Source organism: Oxyura jamaicensis, chromosome 1 (genome assembly GCF_011077185.1).
Source record: "Oxyura jamaicensis isolate SHBP4307 breed ruddy duck chromosome 1, BPBGC_Ojam_1.0, whole genome shotgun sequence".
Taxonomy (NCBI): Eukaryota; Metazoa; Chordata; class Aves; order Anseriformes; family Anatidae; genus Oxyura; species Oxyura jamaicensis.
The window spans coordinates 75,828,162-75,840,782 of NC_048893.1; the positions used below are offsets into that span (position 1 = coordinate 75,828,162).

A 12,621-nucleotide genomic window follows, 5' to 3' on the forward strand; every position below is an offset into this window, starting at 1 on the left:
GCTCAGTGACTTCAAAGAGATTTCCATTTCATTTCTACAAATGAAGAGAACAGACAGACAGAGTCTCTGCCATCCTCTGATGCCTTAAGAAAACAGAAGAAAAACATGCCTGTATCTCATTCGCCTAATGATTTTAGCTGCAAAAGGAATCCCATGGTCGGCAGACGACCCTCAGGGCAAGGGCTTGAGGTCTGTCACAGTATATAAGGCTTCTCCAAACCCACTCCATTATCTTCATTATTGTATACCAGGAATAAAAGGGGACTGACTCCTCTTCTGAAGTTCAAGTTAGAAAGGACAGAATGTTTCATTTAAAATAACATTGTGTGACTGCAGTAATAGGTTTATGCCTTTGGGGGCCTGAATACTGAAGCTGCATATAAGGATTTTCTGCAGAATTTGAGAGAAGAAAAATGAACACTGTATTAGCAATGAGTAGAAATCCACAAGTTTTAGGTTCACTGTAACACTCCATGCCTCTGTGTCAGTATGACTCATTGTCAATCACGTACTTTCATAAAGCAAAAGTAAAATGGTAAGTTTACAGGAAAAAAAAAAAAAAAAAAAAAGAGCATGGGGCTTAAGAGCTAAGTATAAAACCCCATGAAAATCAAAACCAAACACATATGCAAGGAAGAAAAGGAAGTGACAAGAAGCTTTTGGGAAGTTCTTAGGTATTAGTAGGTAGTATGGCTTCCTACAGGGAACATTAGAACATTATAACCAAGGGCACATATACAACAAAGCAACACAGAAATCACTTACATGAACAGAGATACTTCCCTTGTCAATACATGTGTGGGCACATGTATATATTCAAATACATGCAAACACACGTGTGCATTCATGCACTCTGAGCAGTAAGTTTCACAACACTGTAAGAGTCGATGTAATTTATTGATGAAATTTGCTAAGTACTAACTTACTTTCTGACATACATAGTTTAAGAAAACCATTTGCCTTATGTTAATAAGCTTTCTTAGAACAGTCAGACCTGTATCAATATTTTGGAGTATCTCATTTGTCCTCAAAAGTCATTTAAGGAAAGGTAAGTCTTTCACAGACTGGTAGAAGGTTTGGATCAAGACCTAAAGTTGTCTAACCAGCATTTCTCTTTTTTCCATTTTGAAGAAACGGGCCATTTGAAAGAATGCTTCAAAAACACATTTCCCACAGTAATTCAGAAGGCAATTTCAAACAATAAAAACAGAGCAAACACAGGCCATTGTACAAGTTCAATAATATATAAACTTCTGAGTACATAGAGAAATGGGAATCTGGCTCATATTTGGTCTTCAAAAGATTCATGGGAAATTGATTTAATTAAACCTCAGTTACTGGTGCAAATGTTCCCCTTTCTTCCCGAAGAGAAATAAAGTATTATATAGTTGTTGACATAATATAGCAAAGCTTAACCAAGATTCTTGGTTTTACCCTACACAGCTCCACAAACAAGAAAGGCTAAAAATTTCTGAAGTACACAGTGATCGCACATTGTTGAATTCTTATCTACATGTACTACTAAAGATTTTCACTGGTATCTTTTCTTATTCACAAGGAAATTCATTAATACGCTAATTACCTGAGCAGTAACCAGTGATGACTGATTTCTGTACTTCAGCACTACATGAAGAAGACACGATGATATGTAGATTTTCTACTGTAGTTGAAACTGAAAAATCATGCTTGTAGTAGTATTACAAGTATGTACAAGTATGTACTACTACAAGCATGATTTTTAGGGCAAGAGACTCTTTTAGGGCAAGAGACTCGAATCTATGGAGGATCTCTAAGAACAGTCTTGCCATCTGCACCCAGAAATATTTATTTTTTAATTAGCCACTCTAAAACAATCATATTGGCTGAAAGGAAGGGGGAGGGAGACTTGTCAAAATGATGTATTTGTCCCTCAACACCTTTCAATGCTCTTATGCAAGTCTAATTTTCTTCCTAGCCAGCTCACCTAACTGGCCTCCTTTGTTTCATGTCCCGTTTCCCATTCTCTTCTAACTTCGGAACTTTTGTTAGTTCTCTTTTAAGGAGAAAGGGAATAAAAAACAACCTTTTCTATTCATTTTTTTTATCCTGGATGGGGAGTAAGCAGACATGAATATGGCACCCTCATAATGATTTAACTAGGGCTTAATGAAATTTTCATCACAACCTGCTGTTCATTTTAATGGCCTTTGAAAGACAATAGAACAATGGCTAGAGGATAGAAAAGATTTTCTGATGCATGCATTTGCAAAGCCCAACATTCAGTTTCTCCCCCTCCTCTCTCTTCCAATCTCTTCAAAAAGCTGTAGATCTTTTGTTTGTACTGTATACTTTCATTTTAGTAGAGCTGAGATAATGGACAGGCTCTGTAACCATTCTCATGGCTATCTGTGGCCTTTCCTCAATGAAGTCTGTGCAGATGGTACAACCTCATAGTCAACACAGTATTTATACACCGCAGAGCAGCCCCTGTTCTTTCCTCTCAGATAGAAGTCCGGTCTCCTCCTGCCCCACACTCAGGAAAGAGCTTTTCCATTCAAAGGCACAAGGTATGTCATAGCCATTAAGTCAATGTAAACTCTAAATGAAATGCTGTGATTATATGTAATATTCCAAAAAATGCTGAGGCAAAGAATTTGTTTCCCAGCAGACCCTTACGGCATGTTCCAGGCAAGAAGAGAAGATTAATTCACAATCCTGTCATGCTCATGTATGTGACAATGTGGCTGTGCTTGCATCCATATTTGCATTCTAGTATGCAGGTTGTCATAATTTTTTGTTGTAGGTGCTGTCAATTCATGCTTAAACATTGAGGTGGCTTTGAAGGCCATGCTTTCAAACATTTGAAATTAATTTCTACAACAGGATAGGCAAGTGTAAATGAAAACACATTGCTATTACTGTGCATTTGGAAATAAGGCTCAGTGAGTTCATGCAACACCAACTGGTCTACAGACTCCTGGAAATCTAGCTGTAAATATACATGCTGGATACCTTTGGAGAATACAGTGAAAACCACACCTTCCAGTGAGGGTATTGACTCTACCCCAAAAAGATGGGAACTGAAAATCTTACTTAAAGTTGTTCTGTGGCTTTTCAGGGATAAGATGTTTGGTCTTAGTCCACAGAGCACAAATTGCATCATCACTGACTGGACATAGAGTCCCAAAAAGAAACTGATTCTCCAGAGATGTTTCCTATATGCCTGGGCTGAAACTTGCTGGCCACACACAGTACAGAGAAAGCCTGTACTCTTTTTTGTTTGTATTGTACCCTGCACTACAGGTAAATAAAGAATGACATGATAAGACACGCTCCATCCAAAAGCTTTCAGAAATTCCACATTTAACTTCTTAACTTTCAAATAATGGCATGTCTACTTTTCACAAGATTTCAAAAAAAAAAAAATACTTTGCTGATAACCCTGCTTTTTGCTCTAAAAACGGTGAGGTAGGGAGTGGTGTAAATGATCCCCAGGCTGTTAAAACTACAACGTTCATTATACCGATACTGAGGGGGTTAACATGATGATGTGTCTATTGTAACTGTGACAAGACCATATGTCAGGCAAAGACTCTCATTTGGGAAGAGCTAAATATGTTAACTATGATGGGATATTGTTAAAAATTACCTATAATGTAGACAAGAACTATGCATTCTTTAATTTTGCTAGCAAGAAAAAGCAAATGGAGCAGAAAATGGGAAGATTAAAAAGTATACATATCCAAAGAAAATGGAGAAAAGAAAACAAAATGGAAAATTTTGGCCATTTTCCCAGGCCTTACCTTCTGGCTCATTTTTGATGAGCTCTTCCATTTTTCTTTGCTTAAGGGTGTCTACAACATCCGCTAGGCTCCCTTTGCGCCTTTCAGGGGTTCCCAGGGCTGTGCTGGACAATGACTCTCCACTCTGACGCCCACCTTCTTCTGCCTTCAAGGGTGAGGTAGATGAGTTGTGCGGGGCAAATGAAGACATCACTTTATTGCCATCAACTTCCTGAAAGAAGAGAAAAATGAGCTGAAACCTTTCTTTTCTTAAAGAAGTTAAAAAAAAAAAAAAAAAAAGATGGAAAGAAAGAAAAATCCTTTGTTCTTTGAGTTCATTGCTGTTTGTTCTTCTGTTGAAACCTTTAAAAAGGCATGCAATGCTTCACAAACACCCAGAACAAAGGCTATCCATAAAGGATAAACCAAGATTACAGGCTGAAGTGAACAAAGATCAGCTTGCAAGAGAGAAACATAAAGTACAGTTTTTCCCTAATTGAGAAGTGTTGTGCTCATAGGTTTCCTAATAACAATGATATTGATTACCTTTAATTGTTTGTTCTTTTACAGGTTTCTTTGGAAAAATATCTTTAATTTTTACAAGGACTATTAATTTCCTGACTTTATAAAGTACTTAATGCCATGATGGCTAGTTGCTACAAGAAATGAAATAGTAATCAAATATTAAATGTCCTTCATCATATGATTTATATTAACACACAGTTCAAGCAGTTCTTCCATCTCTAAGTGATGAAGCAATAGTTTTCCGTCTTCTAATTCTCTTTCTATTCCCCTCTTCCATCTTATACCTTCATTTCTTGCAGAGACAGTATTTTTCACAAAGGTGGTCCTAATGACTTTTATTGGCAGCACAGTGACAAAACTCTGACTTCCTGGAATATACACACAACCCTCCTCACGTGAGAGTCCACAGAGGTCTACTCATTAATTTTAATGGAAACCAAAACTGGTTCCAGCATCTTCAAACTCACCTTCATTAATGTGAAAGCCTTCTCCTCCACACCTCCTCCAACATAAAGCAATGTTCTCTGCACATATTCCTTTCCCCTTTTATCTCTGATATCCTTCTGTACAAATCTCTGAAACACTTTTTTTTTTTTCCCCTCTGCTAATGTACACCATCTATACCTTGCAAAACTAAGGCCAATGACTCCAAAAAAAGAGTACATGCATTGCATAATATACCATGGCAAACATTAACGATTTTTATCAAATTCTCCAGACCTGTATTTTTTTCTTTTTGATTACACTTTTCTATTATATTTTTGTATTCCAGATATTTAATTAATATTATTTCTACAAAAGACACTGGACCATCTTCTGATCTGAGTTACAGACTTGGCTGAAAAAATCTTACTGATTTTTAAAGTGTTTTTATTTTATGAAAGGGAGACACGATCCATTTTTAGTGATTTTTTGGTAATACTTTTATTCTTGAATAATTTTAAGGTTTTCCTATACTCCAATGCTTCAGCAAAATAAATATATATATACCTTTCCTCAGTAGAAAATTAATTGCTAGAAGTTATCTCAACAAAATCGAATAAAGCAACATGGAAGATATGAAGTAAAGAATGTATTTGTTTTCACAGATTACTTCATTTTGGCAAAAAGACTGCCATTGGTTAAGAAAACTTTTAGTGCAAACAATTTTGAACAGCTTGAATGTGTTATACTAGTGAATAAATTCCCTAACAGAATCGGATTTAACTGAGATTACAATCTGGGCCATCATATGCCCCAAAAGCCAAACCCAGTGATGTTAATGAGAGACTTTCTACTGACGTCAATGAGCTTTTGACCAGGGCCTAAAAACATTTCCCAACTTTAGTCAACAGATACACACCTTTATGTTCTTGAAACTCCCTCCGTTTTTGTCGTGCACTTGAAAAATTACTAGTTGTTAATGCTCAACTTCGAAAGTCTCTTGGAGCTGAATGCATTTTTTTTCACATGTACATACCTGAGAAAACTAAGTTTTTAATGCTGATCTAGATGAGCTAGGTAATGAACTTCAGCATCAGTTCAGATTTTATCAAACATTCAAACCTATTGTCACCAAGTGTTTTTTTTTTTTCTACAGACAACGCCAAGAGGAAATATCCTGAAAGCTGCTTTCTTGCTCATACTTCAAAGACAGATAAGCCAAATGCCATCCTTAGTTCTAAAATCTACCTATACCATAAATTATTTATAGAAACAATATCCTTCCTAATTTTATCAGGCACTAGTTTCTTGTTTTTATTCCAAAATGGACCCCAAAGACACTTACTTGTGCTTCTGTGTATGTCACATTTTGGACACAAACACAAAGGACTTGTAACAGCTGCCTAAACCTCAGGAATCATCACTGTCTCCACATGCATTTTTTGTGCAGGCAAGTGTTTTTACATATACAAATATATTCTGTGTATATAACAAGATTGTTATAAGAAAAGAAATCTAAGTACACAAGGATTGGAGGGATATATAAGGTAATACAAGGTAATTTTTGAACTCTCAAATTGCTTGACATTGAAATGGAACCCACAGTATTTCTAGTATCCCTAAATTTTTCTGCCTCCAATGCTGGGGAAAAGAAAGTATGATGGGGAAAGGGCAGAAGAGTAGTCTGTGACAAAAAGCATGATGATGAGGCTCTGGACACTCAAGTCCTTGTTCTTATAGATGTTCTCTGTAACCATGGGAAAAGTCCCCTTTGTGTCTGCATTTCAGTTTTCTACTTGTAAAATAGGCACTAAAGAAATAATTTATTACATTGTAAAAGTTTTGGAATGATAAAATCATTAAAAAGAGAGAGGTGCCCTGATACCACAGTTCTGGCTAAAAGTATTTACATAGTACCACAGCTAAGACAACTCTGTAGCTGGACAAGGAAAGGGAATGCTCTACAGTTTTTAAAAGATAAATCATATAGTCTACTACACATCTAAGCAGTCATCCCCCAAACAATTTGTTTCTCTAGATTGCTCTTGTTATGTGTGCATGTATGCAGTGTTTGCGTATCACATACATGGGCTATTTATACACTTGTGGGATTTAACATACACTCCACTTAATCAAAACACATATACAGTAGCGGAACAGCTGCAATCACATCTCAGTGGGATAAATTATGGTACACCAGTGAATTATTCATTCAAAAAGATCTGTAGCAATCACACATTCATTGCGTGATTTGCAGTCTAAGAGGAATCCTCTCCTTTCCATACCAGCGGATGAGTGCACACATCAGCTAGTGGCATTGATGAGAGTTCAACACGTATACTCTAGCAGATCAGCTTGAGAATATGCCTTCCCCACTTGTCCATGGTCCTTTTGTTGTCATTCAGAACAACCACGTGAAATACTCACCTATTATCTTGGCTTTCACTTTACTTGCTTCTGGTTTATTTTGATCTTTCTTATGTCATTATTGAGGAAAACAAAAAAGAAATTTAAGTGGTTCTGGAATTTAACAATATAAAAAGAAAATACAGGGTACTTCCAAACAAAACTTACTAATGTTAATAGTTATAAAAAGCTAAAAAACTTCTAGCAAACTCCTCTGAAAGAAAGTACATGAGTTTAACCATCCCCCTGATAACATCCAGAGAAAGCTTTTAATGGTAAGAAAGATATCCCAGCAACAGCCTAACATTTATCCCCTGAGAAGGAAGGTCCCCCCAGCATGAGAGATTTAGCTGGTTCCTTCTTTGAAAGGACAAATTTGCAAAACTTTTTTTTTTTTTTTTCTTTTTTTTTTCCAGCTACCTGAGAGAAAAACACCACCACCCTAACAAATGGTATATCCACTAATGACATTTCAAAGTGAGGTCTATCAAGCCCCATGAAGTCCTATATCTTAGTCACCAAAAGAGGGGAAAAACTAACACACTCTTTTCCCAAAGAAGAGTCTTTCTCAGCTGCATAGCCATTTCACCTGTTCAAGTGTGATTACACTCCAGCCTCTGGCACTATTAATCCTGGTAACAGTTTTATGCAGTTAGCAACTGCTCTATGGATGGAGCTCTACCGTTCGTTTTCACTGCAAATCGCCCTGCTAATGCATGCTGGCACATTTCATCAAACTCTGTGCTGGGATTGTACTCACCCACACCTGATGCTGTTGCTTCTTGCTTTTCCCACTTCAGAATGGGAGACAAGACCTAGACAGATCCTGCTGACTGAAATACCCTGGGACCTTCTGTCCCCCACAGCAACAACAAGAAAAAGGACTGGACCACGTTTTGTGTCTTCTGCTTCTGTCTAAAGCTAGAATCCAAAGGATGACTTGTTTAGATACAATAAAGTTGCTGCTGTATCGCCAAGCAGCTTTCCACCTATGGAGGAAATACCTCTTCCAAGGTTTAATGATAAAACAGGCTTCTGCCTTTTCAGGATGAGGTCAATAATCTTCCTTTGTTAATCTTGGGCAAGCTTTACTTAATCTAGCCTCCTTGTCACCTTTGTGATTGACAGGAAAAGTCATGTCACTGGACAATGGACTTATCCTCACTGAGCAATAGCTTTTTTAAAAGATTACACAATGTTACCCTTGCTCTCATAAAAAGTGCAAACATTTGGCTGTTAAAAGAACCTATTCATTCAAAATGTATCTTTCAGCTTTTCTCTCTTCCTTACCAGGGTCCAAGCAAGACCTATTTCAGCTCTAAAAAGGGACAGCAAAATGCCTAATGAGAAGAAACAGGTTGTTCTTAGTGAGATTTCCAAAATATCACTTAGTGCTCTAAATAGATTTCAGCTTCTCCTTCCTCATCTAACCATGTACTTTATTGCTATCTGCAATTCCACTCAGACAAAATGTGTTTCTGTGACACTAAATTTTTGTCCCAAACCAACCACTAATCGAAGCAAAGAAAACTCTAAGTCTGAAACTGTTAATTACCACCATATGGAATGCAATAAGGCAGCATCTGCAGAAATATATATATAAATATACATATATATATATATATAAAAACAATCAGGCTTTTGGCTTTGCAGATGAAAACACCTGGAATAAAATACTTGAGTCTTTAAAACAAGCACTGATATTGTCTGATTTTAAGGAGCTTGTGATCCTAAAAGCTACCTAACAGGTTCTTTTTTTTTTTTTTTTTTTTTTTTCCAAAGCTGGAATTTTGCACATTCTTTGCTCTTTTATAATGTGTAAAGAAGACACGAAAGCAATTTTTTTTGCTCTGCTTTTTACATTACACATTAAGGCCTATCTATTTTATAGTCTCCATAGTGACCAGGAAGCTGCTAACAGTGTGACATAAGACATCATCAAAAAACAGAATTTTTCACACTTCTGAAGACAAATGATTCTTAAGCAGTACTAACTACTGTTTGCTATTTATTTGTATTTATTTTACCTAATAGATATTCTTTCCCTAAAAGCTTATGTTAAAGATTCAGAAATATAACTACTTCAAGGGAAAATCTGAAAGCTATAAAAACACTCCTTGTGCCCACAGGAGGTCCACCAGCAATTAAGAGAAAAATTAAACTTGACATTTCCAGTATTTTTTAAGGTTTAAAAGAAACAACACGCATACAATATTCACAAAGCAAGAATGATCTTTTATTTTTCCTTACCCTTCCATTTAGGATCTTGCTTAATTAATGTAATTAACTTTAGGGGCATAAGTACCATCAGCTTTCAATGGGAATCATATCTTTAAGTCACTCAAGTGATTTTCAGAATTTTCTCCTTCTGTGTTCTATGTCATAGAGGCTGTACTGCAGATAGTACCATAATCCCATATAGCTTGTGGTGGCTGTCAACCTAGCACCTTCAGTAAGATGAAACACGTTCCTCAAGGTATCCCAGTGGATACTGTGCTTTTTACATTGTAGAATTTCTTTGCTTCTACCTTACATTTAAATCTGTCTCTTGTCTATTTGTTTCTTTCATGGAGCAAAGTTGTTCATCAGTGATAGAAAGGAATGATCCCAAGAAGATTTAAAAGAAACAGTGGAGAATACAGAGAGGAAAAGGGGGTTAGTATGTAAAAGGGCACTGAGATTAAAAAAAAAAAAAAAAAAAAAAGGAGATAAATACACCAGTAGGAACTAAGAACTGACAAGAACACATAATCCAAGGAGGGATAAAAGAGAAGTCGAAAGGTGTCACGTAATCAAACTTAGAAAGATGTACATCCTCAGGCTCTGGTTCTGCAATCAGAGCCATGCAAACTGACAGCTATTCTTACACAGTTTTTTGTTTTTTAACTGAGGTTTTAATGATGAGGAGGATCTGAAACATAATGGAGAATGAAGAGTTGATGAATGGGGCTGAAGAGTCATCTGAAGAGGTCATCACGGCAGAGAAGAAAGAATTTTACCTGAATTAGGTAGACTAAACACATCAAGTAGAGATGTACATTTTTTCTTTATACTATGATTATGCTATGGTAAAATGAAATACACTCAAGTCAGATTTTGTTTTGGCTTTGATGATATGATGCATTTGAGAATCCACATTCCATATGGAAGTATTACCATTTATCAGACTTACAGAAGTCTGATTCCATCTAACTTTTAAAATGTTAATACTTTGCTTGGTAATACACTTTTTTTTTCATTTTTATTTTTTGGCAATCGCTACTACCTCTTGTCTTCCAGGTTGTATTTATTTGATGTTAAGTTCTGTATCTAATTAACCACTTGATGAGCCAGAAGACATACCAGCAGAGGTTTCAATGAGAAGACTAACAGGTATTTCCAGTGTTTGACATCTATGAACCTGGTTGAAAATGATTTGAAGCTCAAAAAGAAGACCATCTGCTCTACAAACACCACTACATGAGATACTTTCCTTTTTCCTCCTTATGTGAAAGAGGCAATAACAGATATTTCCTGAGGCTTAGAGTATTTTATATAATTCAGGTAAATTATATAAATCAACTTATATAATTCAGCTAAAAAGCCTATAGATTGGACACAAGCCTCATAGCAGTTGTATTTTCATTTTTATTGATGTAATCAACACTCAGCCCTTATATATCACTCTGTGGTGCACTACAGACCAATCAACTAAAACTGGAAATTGTGAACTCTCTCCTATATCAAGTGCCACCCCACAATAGCTGATAGCAATGCTGAAACACTTTGATTTTTTTACCAAATACCATGATACTCAGACAGCTGTCATAACTGTATGAGCAAGAGAAAATTTCAAGTGTTTGCAAGGTTTGCAGAAGGGCTGTTAGAAACTGCTCAGCTGCATTTACACAGAAGGAATAACTTTTAATTCATTTTATATTGATTTCTAACTTTACCCTCTATAATATACAGAATATAAGAGCAGATTTTTCAAGGACTTAAAGTATCCAAAGATAGAAGGAGGTGCTTAGTAGAATTTTTGCAAATGCACAATGTATACTCACTTAATTCCCACTGATTTAATTACAGCTCCCTGAAAAGTAGTTGGAACCAGCACAGTGTGACTGGCTGACCCTCTGCACATCTTCAACATACGGTTATCAGGCTATCTACAGTACAGAGCACAATCTGATAACTAATCCTTTAAAGACAAACATTTCTTCTCCTCTTGCTGATCTTCATTCCAGCCCATCCCAAATCATACAACACAAGTTTAGTATTTTTTTACTTTTTATCCCACCATTACTACTCAATTTATTGTAAATCAAAGAATTGTATGCAAACTGTTTATGTTTGAAGTAAAAAAAAAAAAAAAAGTCACGAGAAATTTTAGAGCCTTGTTATATTGGATGTCTAACATTTTGCTTGTTTATTTATTTATTTTGTGCTACAGATTTTAGTTTTATTTTTAGCCCACCTCTTTATCCCATTTCTTTCAATGAAGTGTGCCCTTCACAACACATAAAGTTTGCAGATCTTTAGTAAAATAGTAACATCTATTTTGTATTGGGTAAACATGCCTAGTGACGTAATTCCTGACACATATCCTCAGACCAGATCTCTCCTACCAATTCTTTCTCCAGCAAAACTCATTTTAAGAATGTAAAATAGGATTACATCTATTTGCTCTCCAAATACTTAATGGCAAAAATGGCATTTTGAGAACTCCTAATATGTTAGCTCTAACCTGCAAAAACAAAGAACATGTTGTACTATGACAAGCCTTGTTATCTTCTTGCTAGTAATCTTTATACTTAAAAATAATAAATAAAACTCTGCAAAAGCACTTTTAAGACTTTTATGATCTCTTCCCTGGGGGACTAAAGATCACCCTTAAGACCTTGCTAAACAAAAAATAAGACTACTTATCAAAACAGCTTGATAGAGACTTCAGCATACGTGAAATCCTACTAATAGTTTGAAAATCATGTGCTATAAAATAATTATCTTTGTAAAAATACATGCTTACTACCCACATAAAACTCCATTTTTCCAAGTACTATGAAATCTACCTCCAGTATCAAAAACAATTGCATTACCTCTTTCTTCCTATGAAACAAACCTACTGTCTATGCTACCTCCCATTCAAAGAATATCAGAGGACTGTCTGAACAGCAGTTAGTAATAGAATAAAAAAAATGCTGTAGGCCTGCAGTGACTAGGCAGCTGTTCCCAGCTATTCGGCTTTCATACTATGATTCACCACAGTCTTCAGATGGCAAATGGATGTAAGATCATCTCATGTGTTCTCTGGTAGCCCATGGAGAATACCAAGCAGTTGTATTTCACCTCATTCCTCTGTGTGAGTAGCTGAGAGGACAAGGGAGCAAAGTACTCACAAACCACACACGATTTGGTCAAAATTACATCCTCTGTGTTGTGGGTGATGTGGAGGATCTCTTAAGTGGAGAGAACCTCCATCTAAGCTGGGGAATAAAATAAAATATCCTGCATCCTTAAGGGCCTG

At 36.1% G+C, this 12,621-nt stretch overlaps 1 protein-coding gene across 13 annotated transcripts in view; it reads right to left on the minus strand.

The window, feature by feature from the left end:
- SOX5 (SRY-box transcription factor 5) overlaps nt 1–12,621 on the minus strand; it is a 657,473-nt gene that overhangs the window by 219,664 nt on the left and 425,188 nt on the right. For all 13 annotated transcript variants that reach the window (XM_035311618.1, XM_035311591.1, XM_035311614.1 and 10 more), the window contains one exon: nt 3,783–3,993. In XM_035311618.1, the coding sequence (XP_035167509.1) occupies nt 3,783–3,993 (211 nt within the window). The remainder of the gene's footprint in view (nt 1–3,782; nt 3,994–12,621) is intronic.